Source organism: Cavia porcellus, unplaced genomic scaffold (genome assembly GCF_034190915.1).
Source record: "Cavia porcellus strain 051 isolate PalLab524CR breed Dunkin Hartley unplaced genomic scaffold, mCavPor4.1 scaffold_13, whole genome shotgun sequence".
Lineage (NCBI taxonomy): Eukaryota > Metazoa > Chordata > Mammalia > Rodentia > Caviidae > Cavia > Cavia porcellus.
Genome location: NW_026947496.1, coordinates 71,914,232 through 71,929,116, shown reverse-complemented (window position 1 = coordinate 71,929,116; position 14,885 = coordinate 71,914,232). Strand labels below are relative to the sequence as shown.

The window sequence follows — 14,885 nt, the reverse complement described above, 5'->3', positions numbered from 1 at the left end:
TTATCATCTGCCCAGTCCTGCTCCCCAAGGGCTTTATCAATGGCCATTTTCTCAGAGCACTCCAGAAATTCTTTCATATTATATGTACAAGAAGCAGACAGACTGTAGCACCCAAACACGCCCCAGTGCCATGTTTTTTGCTAGCCATGAAGCTAACCTGAAAGAGAATCTATTTGCTGCTCATAGAGAGTAGAAAAGCCCTTGGTTGATTTTGCTAAGTCTTTTTTTTTTTTTAATTTTTTATTTAAGGAGAAAAGAGAAAAAAAAAAAAGTGAAGGGGTACAAGTTATACAGATTTACAGAAGAAAAAAATGCGCAGTAGGAAATCACTAGTTAATGGATTACATATTGCCATCTTAGAAATAATTGTTCAAGTCACAAAATTAAAGCTTGTAGAGTGGACATTCCAACAATGATACTGCAAACAGTTCTGTTCAATGATCCAATAAAACTCTGTGATATCATTTTCTATCTTATACACTTAAATATACATGCAGTTATATAGTTTAGAGCACTTTCTTTTCCTCTCTTTTGTACAATGACTATTACACATTTTGGGTTTCATTGCTCCCACGGTTCTTATTGCTCTTTTGGAAGAGAGTAAAATCAAATGTGACATATCAGAACAGAATCGGTCAAGTCAAAAGGGTGGACAGAATAGATAATATAAAAACATAATACAAGGTGATCAACAATGGTTACCATAATGCCTCCCGCTATCTAATAGAATTGCCTATATCATTTGTTGTAATACAATTGAACAAAACAGTAAAGAACAAAACCGACAAAACCAAAACATTGGAGACATTGTAGGTCTTCAAAAGTACATAAAAGTCAATGAGAATAGGCGTTATAATGAATCTCATTATCTTCTCAGCTGATGCCTAAACTTTCGAACCTGATACTATTCAGCAAAACAGAATAGAGGAACCTCAGTCAAAAACAAGATGGTGAGAGTAATACAGGGCTTCAAATCGAGATAATAGAAAGTCAAAGTGGGTTACTATATTATATCCTGCTATTTTTTTCCATTTAATTAAACGGATAAAAATAAAAAAGTAAATAATGGAGTGGAGATTGAGAAAAAAGAGGGCACAACAGCGAAACAGGGCAGATCAATACATAACCATTTAAGCAGAATAGTGTTTCACCACCAGATAATTCCGACCCAAAAGTGTTACCACATAGACTCTTTCCTTGAAGTCCTTGAGTACAACTTCGTATACTGTAGCATTAAGTATATCAAAACAATGTAAAACCATTTAAGAGAATGACAGCATTATAGAGTATTTAGAATCGACTAACAGAAAATGAACAATGGTTTCTGTATATTCTCCTTGTCTTTAAAAGGTTTTTGATTATACTATCGTACATAATAAAATCCAATAAGATACAATCTGTTTAGACCATTGGAGACAGAAGAACAAAAGCTAGATGAGACTTCAAAACAAGATGGTACTAAATCAGTATTACCTATTAAGATGTCATTTTCTCCAAAATAGCTGTTCCTACCATCCAATCTTCTCTGTCTCGTTTCTGTTGAGCTCTTTTTCTGTCAGTAGCTGTCAGTTTGTCTTCTTCATTTTGTTCTCTGCTCCATTCGTTGTGGCCTCCCCGCCACTATTTCTGGGTTCTTTGTATTTTTCTTTTTTAGAATATCCTGCAATACTTTCTGTAGGGTTGAATTGGTGGTTGCAAATTCCCCCAGTTCCTCTTTATCCTGGAAGCACCTCGTTTTTCCATCAATTTCCAGGGACAGTTGTGCAGGATATCTCAATCTTGGCTGGAGATTATTATCTTTCAAAGCTTGAATTATTTCCCACCATGCTCTTCGTGATTTGATGGTTTGTGAAGAGAAATCTGCTGTAATTCTGATGGGTGTTCCCTTGTAAGTGGTCTGTTTCTTGTCTCTTACAGCTTTTCATATTCTGTTCTTGTATTGAATTTCTGGAATTTTTATTATTATATGCCTGGGTGTTTCTCTGTTAGGGTTGTAGGTAGCTCAGGTCCTGTATGCCTCATACATCTGAGTATCTTTACCTTTTGCTAAATTAGGAAAATTCTCCTAGATTATTTCTGTGAGTGGCTTTTGTAGTTCACTTGTTTGTGTTCCTACTTCTTCTTTTATGTTCTTAATCCTTAAGTTATGGCTCCTCTTATCATCTTCTTGTCTTTGTATTATTGCTGTTTGTTTCTTTGTTATTTTTAAGAAGTTTTTCATTTCATTCTCCCATATTACAAGTCTGCCCGCCAGTTCAGATAGTCTGTCCTTAGTTTCTTTCAAGCTGTTATGCCAGTCTTGGATAGACTTCTTAATTTCTTGATAGTCCCTTTGAACCTGCTTCACATACTCAACGCTTTCTCTGTTTTCTCCATCAAGCAATTCTCCCCTCTTTTTCTGTTCTTCCATTCTACCATCTGTTTTTTCCTGGGTGGTGCTTAGCATTTCTCTAACTATTCTGCATACTTCTAGCTTCAGGTCGTTGATAACTTCATTTCTGAATTGGTCTATGAGGCTCTCTATATGGCGCTTAATGTATATTGGTGCGGTGTCCACTACTGCCTGTTTCTCAGAATTGGGGGCCAAGGAGCCTTTCTTGTTGCTTCCCTTCCCCATATTTTCTGTTCCTTATAAAATGCAAGCTTACATAGGAGGCCCGGCTTCCCTGCCTGTCAGCCACAGCCTGATCAAATTTCGCTGGCTAGTTGTTCCCGCCCACCACTGCGCACCAGGGAGTTGTGGAGGAGGCAGCCTACGCGGGAGTCAGTCGCCCCTCCGGGCCACCGTCAGGCTCTGGGATCTGGGTTAGGCCAGCCTACCAAGTCCGCCTGCAGCGTCACGCAGGCCAGGCACTTTTCACCAATCCCGTCCGAGAGGGGAATGTGTGGCTGGAGTCGCCACCGCGCCCTGCTCTTTACAGGACTGCCCGAGCCCAGAAAGTCCTCCGCTGGAGTCAAACTGTGGTAGGGGGTCAGTTTCTCTCACTCACCTCGCCACCAGTCAGTTTTCGTATATGCCTCCTTGTCCGTCCTGTTTCCGACTCCGTTCGCAGACTCCCGTTCCCAGAGCTTCTGCGCGTCTCTCCTTGCCGAGCCGCTGTGGAGGCAGCCAGCCGCCGGGCGGCGGGAAACCTAAATCGCGGTTTCCAATGGTGCGGGGTCGAGCCTCCACACTGAGTCTTTTCTGTTCCTATTTTAGCGCCAGGACTGTATTCTAAGTTGGATTCTCTCAGCCCAGTTCGTTCCTGAGTCAGCAGAGCATATCTCTACCGGTTCATGTCTCCTTAGTCCGCATCATTCCTGACCTCTGAGCCGAGCCTTTCAGAGAGCCTCCGGTAGTTGCTGTTGTCTGTCCGCCATGTTCTCCCGGCTGATTTTGCTAAGTCTTATGAATATTCCTTTGGAAATAGTTGTGTTCAGCGCTAAGAAAGTTTTGCAAATGCTAGTAAGGTTCTTTTCTCCTCATCTTCTCCTAAGAGCTACTTAACTGAGTGTGTCTCCCTTTATCAGTGGCTGCCAAGAAGCTCAGAGCTAACTTTAAAGGCACCGTTAGCAGATAGGTGAGCTCCTAGCCTCTGTACGTGGGTGCTTTTCTACCCGCCCCCACATCCCAATCCAACCCTGGTTTTCTTCTCACAATCTCACTTTTTCAAGCCTCATTTATCTATTATTGTCACTACATAATACATTTTAAAACTAACAGGCTTATAATACATGGATACACACAATTTGGTTAGGGTTTTTTTTTTTTTTTCCATTTCTTTTTGGTTTTGGCTCTGGGGACTGAGCCCAGGGCCTCATACATGCAATGCATACATACATACTCTACCACTGAGCTACACTTCTAGCCCCTGCTTAAGTGGTGCAGGGGAGAGAGAGGAAGAGGGAGAAGGGAGGGGGAAGAAAATGGGGAGAAAGAGAGAGAGAAAAATAGGGTGAAAACTGAGAGGGGAAAGAGAGGGAGAAGATACATCAACAAAATAATTGGGGTCAGAGGCCCCGACTGTCCACATGCAAATCTGAGCTCTGCCACTTCCTATGCATGGGACTCCACCTGAAAAGTGTTCTCATCTATAAGACGCTAACAGTGACTACTTCACTGTTACTATGAGGGCTGAGTTAATACGTGAACAATGTTGTATAGTGCCCACATCTACTAAGTAGCTGGAAAGCTAACAGTAAGACTACTCAAGTCCTACATTACTGCCACTTGAGAAGGAGGGAAAAAAACCAAATCAAGATGTGTAAAGGCTGGGAGTGAGAGGAATGACACAAATGGAAAAGGGCTTGCAAAGCCCACGGAAAAAGTCAGTGAGGTTCAGATTCAGAAAAAAAAAGAGAGAGAGAAAGAGGGATTCAGGGGGCTGGGGATTTAGCTCAGCGGCATAAGCGCCTGCCTTGCAAGCAGGCAGTCGTGAGTTCGATCCCTGGTACCGATAAAAACAAAAAAGACGACAAAAAAAAAAAAAAAAAAAAGAAGGATTCAGATTCAGAGGAACCCAATTTTCCTAGAGCAGAGGTCAACAAACTTTTTCTAAAAGGGCCAGCTGGCAACTAATCTATGCTATGGGACCACTGCTTTTGGGGTATCTGTCTCAACTACTGCTTTTGGGGTATTTGTCTTGACTACTCAAATCTGGTACTGTTATTGCAAAGCAGTCTTAAGTGATATACAAACAAATGGTGTGGTCATGTTCCAATCTGCCTTTGTTTATAAAAACAAATAGTAGTTCAGTTTGGGTCCAAAAGCAGGCTTTCTGGTGAGTTCTTACACATGCAGACTTCTACAGCTATTGGGTCTTCTGCAACAACAGGCATAGACAGGCTCCACACCTCATGAGGAATACTTAATTAGATAGTAAAGCTGTAGGTGGAACTAATTGTTTTCATTTTGGGTATTATCAATAGGTGTTGTTTGCAGCATTACTAATTATCAGTACAAATTGAGATAAACATCTTGTGCAAACCATCATGGGTGGCTCTGGCTTGGCTAATGCCTCCAAAAAGAAACACTGGCTGCATCATAAGGAACAGAAGAGTAGGCTGGCTTCCTGGAAGACCCTACATGTCCTTGGGCAGGAATGTGAGGCTTCTGGACTGATTGGCTTTCACGTTGGCTGCAGAAGCAGAGCTCCTCAGCACCTCCTCAGATGCCCTGAGCACCAGAAGAAGCATCAGGGGCTGGGGATTTAGCTCAGCGGCATAAATGCCTTCCTTGCAAGTGTACTGTGTGAGTTTGATCTCCGGTATCAATAAAGAAAAACAAACAAACAAACAGAAGAAGCATCATCTCCACAAACCAGGTGTCCTTTCCACCTTGACCTGGATTAACACCAAGGCAGAAATCTTCTTGCATAAGAATCTTTATATACAGAAGCACCAACTCCCCCTAATCCTCTGGTTCATTTGTTTGTTTGTCCATTCTTTCTTCCTCTCTTTTTTGAGACAGGGTCTCAATATGTTGTTCAGCTTGGCCTTGACTCACGAGGTAGCCCAAGTTGGCCTCAAACTCATGGCAATCCCCCTGCCTCAGTCCCCAGAGTGCTGAGATTACAGAGTGAGCCACCACACTTGGCCCCTCTGGTTCTTACTTACCCAACCCACTAACCTCTACTCAATTTCAGAACTCTCTGGTGAGTGTGTGGTGAATACACCCATGTGTGACCTCATGGCTGCCAGTCTGACTGATGTGTGCTGAGTGCAGGAGACTAGAGGAACGGATTCGCTGCAACATATTCTTTCAAAAGGGAGGCACTCACTGGGGATTCTGAGAGACCACAGAGGCCAAGTCAGTCACCTTGGATGTCGTCTGACAGAGGTAGTGCATGTATAAACTGCGCCTCCAGATACAAGCAGGGCAGCCAGGAAAGATGATGCATAAAGAACTTCTACTGGTGAAAAATGCCCTTGACAGAGGAATGAAGTGAAAAAAAAAAAAAAAACCCACACAAGAAACTAATCACACAGTATAAAACTTACTTACTAAAAAAGAAAATAAAAGACATAGAAAAATTTTCAAGGAAACTCTTCAAATGTGAAGAGTTGGCTTCAGGCTCTTGAAGTTCAAGTGAATTGGAGTTTTTTTGGGTTTTTTTTTGGGGGGGGGTGGTTTACTGGGAATGGAACTCACAACCTCACACTTGCCAGGCAGGTGCTTATGCTACTGAGCTAAATCCCCAGCCCTGAGATGGGGTTTTTGCTTATTGTTTTCTACTTTCCTTTATTTTCTGTACTTGTTAATTTAGTAAACAAAGGACAAAAGAGATCAGGTGGGATCCAACCAACTGGAGATGTGGGGGGCGGGGATCACCCAGCAGGACCCACAGCCACGGTTAAGACATCCGTGGTGCCAGGATGCACTCAGGAAGAAACGCCTGCAAGATGGTCAACTGAGCCCGCTGCAGAGTTCATATTAGATAACTTCATAACACTTTGTTTTGTGCATGTGGAGTTTCCCTAACCAAAAGGCACAGGAGAGCTATGAGCAGAAATTGAAAGTGACTTAAGCAGAAATAGAGACTAAAAAAAGCAGCTAAAAATAGGGTATAGTATGTGCAAGGTCCTGAGTTTGATCCCAAGTACTAAAAAAAAAGAAAGAAAGAAGTTTCCACTTTAGACAAAAAGGAAGATGACCTATCTCTGGAATGCAAAGACATGCCCAAAGGTCAGACTTACCACCTTCATAGCGAGGATGTGGCTTCCTCAGCCTCACCAGTACAGACTCCAGATAGGACAAGACAGGGTTGTCTGAAGGCTCTGTCTACAGCCAGCTGGCCCCCTCCAGGGGACACCTCCTTCGTCCTCAGGCTCACCACACAGATCTAGGCCTCAGCTTGCCTCATTCCACTTACACCTGGGAGATGATGACCCTCCCCACAATCTGTCCATAGCACTGTCCGTAAGCACTGGCCTGTGTTCCCTTGGGGAGGGCCATACTGCATTCTCAGAATGTTCCAGGGTGGTGCCACTTTTGAAGAACTCTGTCCATTTCAATAGAAACATCCTTGGCAAAATGTCCAATGAACATCATTTTATGTGTCACCTAAGTAATTTCACAAACACCAAAACCTATTGAAGACGAGAGTTCCTGACTTTTCACATGGATAATGTATGCCACACAGTGTGCTCCGCAATACCAGTCTTTGCAGAGCCAAAACACATGGAAGGAAGGTGGCGACAGGAAGTGGAAGAGAAAGTGTAATGGCCCCAATTCACCACTTCCTCTTTCTATTCCAGGAATAACTGACTGCCTAAACAGCGCATACAAAGCATTTAAGCTCACTTTGAATCCCTGCAGCCAACAGACAACCCAGCATGTGAGAAAGAGATGCACTACAGCGTCAGCAGAAATGGGGTACAGTCCTGATGCTGCCACTTGGCAAGTGGATGTCTTGGGCAAGTTGTTTAACCTTTTTGAGCTTCATTCTAAAAGTCAGTGTGGTTGGAAAAACACAGTATTTGTAGAAAACTCAGGATAGGGCCTAAGACATGGCAGGCATTCAAAAATAGAGATGCAAGAGCCAGGAATGGTGGCGTGTTCCTGGAGTCCCAGCTTCCAGGGACACTGAGGCAGGAGGAGTATAAGCCCAGGACTTGGGCTGGACTAGGCAACATAAATAGTGCCCATTTCTAAAAAGGGAGTTGAGGGGAGAGGGAAGAAGAGGAGAGGCAGGGAAAGAGAGAGGGAAAGAGAGAGAGACAGACAGACAATGAATGCAAGAAAAAGAAAGAGAGGGAATGGGAGAGAGAGAAGGAGAGAGAGAGAGAGAACGAACAAACTTTCCTAAGATAGAATTTAGGTAAAATCATCACCTGCAACACTGCCCCTTTCAATAACACCCTAAGAAAGTCCATCTCTGCATCACACCTGTTTAGATAACACAGAGAGAAATCTTCCCTCCCATGTATGTGCAACTTCAGTTACCTGAACAGTAATAATTGGCCCTCCATTTTGATAGAGGAGAGGCTTCATCTTGGGCAGAAGGACTCCTAGCCACTTATCCACAGAGGCAAGGTAATCTGGAAAAGAAGCCAGGTTTTATATCATCAAACATCACCACATACAGTTTAGTACAGGGACTCCAGTACAGTCTTACTACACAAAAGCTGCCAGCAAGGTGTATCCCAATATTCTGGACTCAACGACTACCTTCTACAGTGGGGTAGTTATATGTAACAAAAACCTGGCTGGGCCTGGTGCTGCACACTTGTCATTCCAGCACTCTGGGAGGCTGAGAATCACAAGCTGGAGCCCAGCCTGGACAACTGGCAACTTACTAAGACTTCATCTTGAAATAAAAAATAAAACAATTAAAACAAAATAGGCCTGAGACATAGCTCAGAAAAAAGGCCCTGAGTTTATTCTTCAGTACTAAAGGAAAAAAAGTCTGATAAATATTGCCCTGCAGACTAGTGTCTCCTGAGATGAGTTTCTCAGTGGACAGCATAATATTCCTGGCATTTGTCCTTGCCATGGACACAAAATCAGGTGCTTGGAGACAGACAGGCAATGTTTGCTGAATGACAGGAAGGGAGACTAAATGCTGTATCTTCCCCTCAACAAAAATCAATCACTTTTTCCTTCTAAAATTAAAGCCTCATGAATTACATGTTTACATTATTAAAAGGGGATAAGAAAAGTACATGCTTCATAAATTTACCATGAGGATTAATGACAACACAGGTGAGAACATTAATCATGTACAAAGACTGATGAACAAAGGGTGATACAGTAAGAGGAAAATGTATATACAGTCACTAGCTTTTTATAAGCTGCTGTGTAACAACTTCCAATCACCACCAATTCTACCATCCCCACAAGAAATTAGCCTTCAGGAAATATACATGCAGCTTACAGGGATCTGCTGAGGGTTCAGGGCTTTTAGCTAAAATAATCTCCCCTGGTTTAAAAAAATGAATGATATCATTCATCACTCAGTAAAAGTAGACAAAGGAAGAGAAGACACTGTACCACACAGCCCAGTGAGACCTCTGTGGAAACCAAGTCTGCCATTTTGATTAGCAGATGTTAATCACCGGCTGGGTAACACCCAAAGCATATAGAAAAGAAAACGAGCACTGAAGTTAGTTGGTCAACCACAACCAGGGTTCAATGCCAAATCAGAGAGTTACCAATTTATCAGTAAGATCTGGTCAAGTAGTTCAAGAAAGCCTATTTCCTATGTGTTCAATGTCTGGTATAGTGTCGTGAATGGAAATTAACATTCACACTTTCACTAACTTTCAGAAATATTTGTGCAGACATACCTCAGCATTCAAAATACCTGACCTTCCTGATATAAATAGTGTTTTATAAAGTCTCTCAAGACATAGCTAACAACTTACCTGGGTCAGAAGAGCGGAGAACTATAGACTGTTTCTCTAATAACCAAGCAGGTAATCCCCCCTAGGACAAGGGGAAAAAGAGGGAGTCATTACAATGTCGATTTTGTGAAGGAGTTTAGAGGAGATAGCAATTACTATCAGCAGTGATGGAAAGGAAGGAAAGCTCTTGGAGAAGCGGCACTTGAGCTGGCTTTGAGGTTAGTAACTTTCAGGGAAATTGGAATTTGGGATGTAGTAAAACTAAGATCATTATGTTAATGCAGTATTTTAAAATCTAGACCCTTTTCATATAGATTATTCCCCTTAATTTCACATCTACTCTATAAGGTAGACAGCAGTAGTGCTATCTGACAGATAAGGAAAATGACCTTCGAGTGACTATCAAGAGGAGACCCCACACTGTGGCCCAACCTGCTCTTTTCTGCTTGGGCACCTTTCTAAGTGACAGACAGGTGTGCTGGGTGTGGCCATAGGCTGAGTCAACACGACTGTCATTTAAATAGCTTTAGTTCACTTTGCCCCAATCCCATACTGCCAGCTCAGCCCCACTCATGCTCACCGGGCGGCCAGAACCCAGAGCGGCCACACTCACCATGTCCCACTCAGCACAGATGTAGGGCCCGGGCCTCAGGATGACCAGCAGTCCCAGCTTATGAGCAAGTTGAAGAAAATATTCCACATCATGGTCCCCAGAAAATTCATAATGTCCTGGTTGGGGCTCATGAAAGTTCCAGGGCACGTACCTGCCAACACACACAGAGCCCATTTCTGGACAAAAACAGGGTCAGGCTGCAGGAGAGGAGGGAGAAAGGGGCCTTCCCGGGAGCACTGCTCACATGTGGACAGGAGGGCGAAGAAGAGTGGGCAGAGCATTGAGAAAACATATACAGAACTTGAAAATAAAGCAAAAAGATGACTACATTTCTGTTATTGCTTGGTTTTAGAATGTCCCCTGGACCCAAATTCTCTTGTGTGTGGAAAGCAGTGGGTCATGAGGGTGGGTGTTGTAGTGACAGGTGCTGTTAAGAGACAGGCCTAGCCTCATCAGAGAGGTGGTCACTAAGGTGGCCTGGACAGGTTGATCTCATTCCCTAGCTCCTCCTTTTGCTCTGTTTCCTGGCCATCGTGATGTGAGCACCTTCTCTTCACCATGCCCCTTAGTCATCCTGTTCTGTAGCAGAGCTGTCAGCTATGGACTAAACAATAAGCAAAAGAAACCCCTCCTCTTTCAGGTCGTGGGTGTCAAGTATTGTGTCCTAGTGATGAGAATTTCCTCTAATTGTTATAATGGAGATTGTTCAGTGGGACCACACAACGCTTCATTCAGTTTCTGGGAAACATATTTTGTTTAACTATTGACACTAAATTATGGGAAAGACTTATTCTTTTATTTTTGTTTATGAGACAGGATCTCACTATGTAGTTCAGGCTGGTCTTGAACTCAATAGGTAGCCCAAGCTGGCGTCAAATTTGCAGTAATCCTGCCTCTGCCTTCAGAGTGCTGGGATTACAGGCATGCACCATCATGCCTGCCTAGATAGATTTCAAAGTTACAGATATATATATATATTTTTTTCACCTTGTATATATACAAAGTATATGATTATTGTTGTATAGAGAAGACAACTCCAAAGGTTATTGTTTGATTGCCTTTTATAATATTGACCAGTTTTTACTTCTCAAGATAAATTTATTTCAATATGGCTTTCTTGGCTAACTATAAACTTCTCTTCCTCAAATTCTCTTTTGATTCAGCTTTACCATTTGGCTAGCACCCTTAGTCATGAGTTAAATAATTTCATTTTGTCTTTGATATCAGGGATTAAGCCCAGGGCCTTGTTAAGCAAGGGATCTATCACTGAGCAACAGCCCAGCCAGCAGGTAAGTACATTTTTGACACATATTCACTATTTGTAAATCACGTTTTTATTTTACTTTGTGTAAAAAACAAATTTAAAAAAATTTAAAACCAGACTAGATGGTACATGCTTGTAATCCCAACACTTGGGAGGCTGAGGCAGGAGGATCACAAAAAGCTGTAGGCCTGCCTGGGCTACACAGTGAGTTTTAGGCCAGCCTGAGCTACAAAGTGAGACCATGACTCAAAATAAAAGAGAACCCATTCTGTGGAGAGTAAAGGAACACAGCTCAGACAGACAGTTCTCCTGAAGGAATTCTGAACTATCTACAGAGATGAAAACTCAGGACCCACAGCCCTTCCCCTCTGGTCCTCTGTGTGGCTCCTGGGAAGAGGCCTTGCTAGGTGTTTTACAGCAACTATCCAAACAAACCAAACTGGAACACTCATAGGTTTATGGCCCACAAAGAACACCCGTTCTCATTTACTCTGATGTTGAAGTGAAAAATACATTCCGCCAGGCATTCCTATAATTCCAGCTGCTCAGGAGACTGAGGCAGAATGATTGCAAGTTCAAGGCCAGCCTGGCAAATTAGCTTGTCTCAAAATAAAATTTAAAAGGGTTAAGATGTAGCTCAGGGGCAGAGCATTTGCCTAACATGCAGGAAGCATGAGTTCAATCCCTGGTACCTCAAAACAGAAAGAAATGCAAGTCAGAAAATTTCTTTTGGGTAGTAGGGATTCATCCCAGGGCATTATGAATGCTAAGCATAGGCTCTACCATTAAGCTCCACCTCCAGCTCCCTTATCAAAACAATTTTTACAGAAAGTGGCAGAAAGAAAATCTTTCAATACCATATGACTTTTTTTTTTTTTTGTCTTTTTCCTTTTTATCGGTACCAGCAATCAAACTCACGACTGCCTGCCTGCAAGGCAGGCGCTTATGCCGCGGAGCTAAATCCCCAGCCCCAATACCGTATGACTTTAAAATACACTTTGGCAGCTCACTCAGGACCCCTTCAGTCTCTCTCAGACAGTTTTCTTTCTCTCAATAAATATATTCTGCTTTTAATAAATAAATAAATAATATAATAAACTGGAAATATAATAACATGTTATTATTGTATAAAATTATATGTGCCTGTATAAGGCCTAGGCAAAATGAAAATACCTTGTTAAAATAGTAAGAAATATAGTTACTTTATTTCCTATGATGCTAAGGATTGAACACTTGCTAGGCAAGTGCTCTACCACCGAGCTACCTCCCTAGAGCCAGAAGTATACTTTTTTCCTGAAAAATAAACTTTGCAAGTTATAGTGGTGGTGCATACTGTAATTCTAATTACTCAGGAGGCTGTGGCAGGAGAATCAGAAGTTAGAGGCTAGCCTGGGCAATTTAGGGTGACCTTGTCTCAAAACAGAGGAGCTGAGGATGTAGCTCAGTGGGTATAGCACCCCTGGGTTCAATAACCAGCATGAGGGGGTGCAACAAGAAAACCTCCAGCCCCTGCATAAGAGATTTTGTCAGGAGTAGCATGACAGGAAGTAAAATGACCCAAGCTCCCACAAGCTCCCTGGTATCCTCACAGCACAGGAAACACATTTAAATATGGGATCACCCATTCCTAGCACAAAGGTTCCTTCATGATCATGCTTGTGTTTTTTTTTCTCTTCCACAATCCCATGATTTCCAGGTTCCCTGGAACAGACAACCTTGGTCTATCACAACTGTGTGTGCAAATTAAAAGAGGTGACACTGGTTTCACTCTGCCAGTGACCTCAGAATAAGAGTAAGTGGGACTCTCCCTAACCACCTTCTAAACTGTCTAAAGATTTTCTCATTCTTATCTTTAAAAAGTTATCAGCAATCCACATCAGAACTGCAAAAACCAGAGAGGCCAGCAGCACCAATTAGTTACCAATTAGTCACCATCAACAGCAACAAGATTTAGGAGGAGGAAGAACAACTAGGGGGAGATTCTACAGCCTGGGCCTGTCCAATACCCCAGCAGGACCAGGATAACAACAGCTCCAGGAACCTTCCTAAGCGTGAGGCTTACTCCCCTAGGATCCAGATGTTATGGCTACCTGCAGTACCCTTATGTTCAAATTCTAGCTGGGCCTCTGACAAAAGATACACCCTCGGGCAAACTTCAGTTTCACCAGCTGTAAAGGGGAATGGAAACGCCTGCCTCAGAGGTGAAATCCTGGGTGTAAACTGCCCCACACCTGATAAGTGTTCATCATTGTTGCCTTTGATATTTATTTTGCGATCTCTGGTGATAAAGTGCAACTCCGGGAGAAGCAGTTAATTATCTGAAGAAGGACCAGCCAAGCTCATGACAAGCCCCTCCCAGGAGGCTACACTGGACTATATCCTGTTTCTGAGTGATGAGGCAGCTGTTCTGAGAAATGCAGCTGTACCCGCTCCAGGGGTGGGTGTTGAGGCCCATGTGACAGCCACATGCCTGCTTACTTACGTCTGGATGGCATTCAGCCCAGCCATCTTCATCTTCAGCAGCCTGTCTGCCCAGTAGAAACGGGGCACCCGGGAGTAGTGAATACTTCCTGAGATGTAGCGGAATGGTTGGCCGTCCTTGAGGAAGCAGTCCCTGCTGTAGTCAATCTCAAACGTCCGCTGGGTGGCATTCTACAGACCAAAGAGAGGGCCCAATGAGCACTTCCACTTTCTCCACTCCAGAAGCAGCTCCTGCAGCGGGGGCAGGCAGCACCCTGCCTCCTTGATGTAATGTGATGATGGGATTAAGGCTCAGTTTCTGGGCCACCAAACAAACCTCTGCTAAGCCGGACCCACTGTGTGTACCCATGTAACAAAAAGTATCAGGGAGGATCCATGACAGGATAGCTCCAGAGACCAGCACCAGCTGGCTGAGATTATATTCCAGGGTACTGTTCACCCTGCTTGGGAACAGAAAACATTGTATCTTTAATGATCCAGGGAACAGGATGGAGGGAATTTTAGGCAACATTTTCGAATTATAGGCCGCGATTCCATTTGTGAAGGATGAACTTAACTCCATGGCAATCCAAGTCTTTTAAAATGAAAAAAAGGGGGCTGGGGATTTAGCTCAGCTGCATAAGTGACTGCCTGGCAAGCACTAGATCATAAGTTCGATCCCGGGTACCAATAAAAAAATAAAAATAAGATGAAAAAAAGAACATAGAGTTTACTGCATATAGCAAAGTATTCCTTTATAAAACTTTTGGTTTGCATACTGGATTTACATTGTGTATGCATGCATGCCTCCCCTTGATTGAATGTAAGATGCGTTTCTAACTTTCAAAATTTTGAGAAACACCACTTCGGGGTCACTTTGGGAGGTAAAATGCTATGATTTGAAAATGAAGATCTCAAAGAAGGGCTGACTTTTAGACAGAGTAGAACACCGCACTCTGGTGGATGCAAGAGGCAATGACAAGTGCTCACACAAGCCCAACTCAGGGCCACTTGTGGGAAACCTGCAAGTCTCACGAGTGGCCCAGGACACTTCCCTAGCCCAGCAGAAACCTGTGGGGATGCACAGTGAGGTCCAGGAGGTAAAGTAAGAGTTAGAGTTAATGCCACAGCAGAAACAGATGGCATGGAAACCAGGCATGAGGGGTGATGGCAAGTTTCCAAGACCAAGGAAGAAACACTCTAAATGTGGTTCTCAGCCTCAGC

The 14,885-nt window shown here is 43.1% G+C and overlaps 1 protein-coding gene across 5 annotated transcripts in view; it reads right to left on the bottom strand.

The window, feature by feature from the left end:
- The window catches only part of Glb1 (galactosidase beta 1), a 122,584-nt gene that overhangs the window by 60,843 nt on the left and 46,856 nt on the right, over positions 1-14,885 (bottom strand). For all 5 annotated transcript variants that reach the window (XM_063260443.1, XM_063260442.1, XM_063260440.1 and 2 more), the window contains 4 exons: positions 13,684-13,853; positions 9,938-10,088; positions 9,346-9,406; positions 7,925-8,019 (listed from right to left, as the gene is read on the bottom strand). In XM_063260443.1, the coding sequence (XP_063116513.1) occupies positions 7,925-8,019; positions 9,346-9,406; positions 9,938-10,088; positions 13,684-13,853 (477 nt within the window). The remainder of the gene's footprint in view (positions 1-7,924; positions 8,020-9,345; positions 9,407-9,937; positions 10,089-13,683; positions 13,854-14,885) is intronic.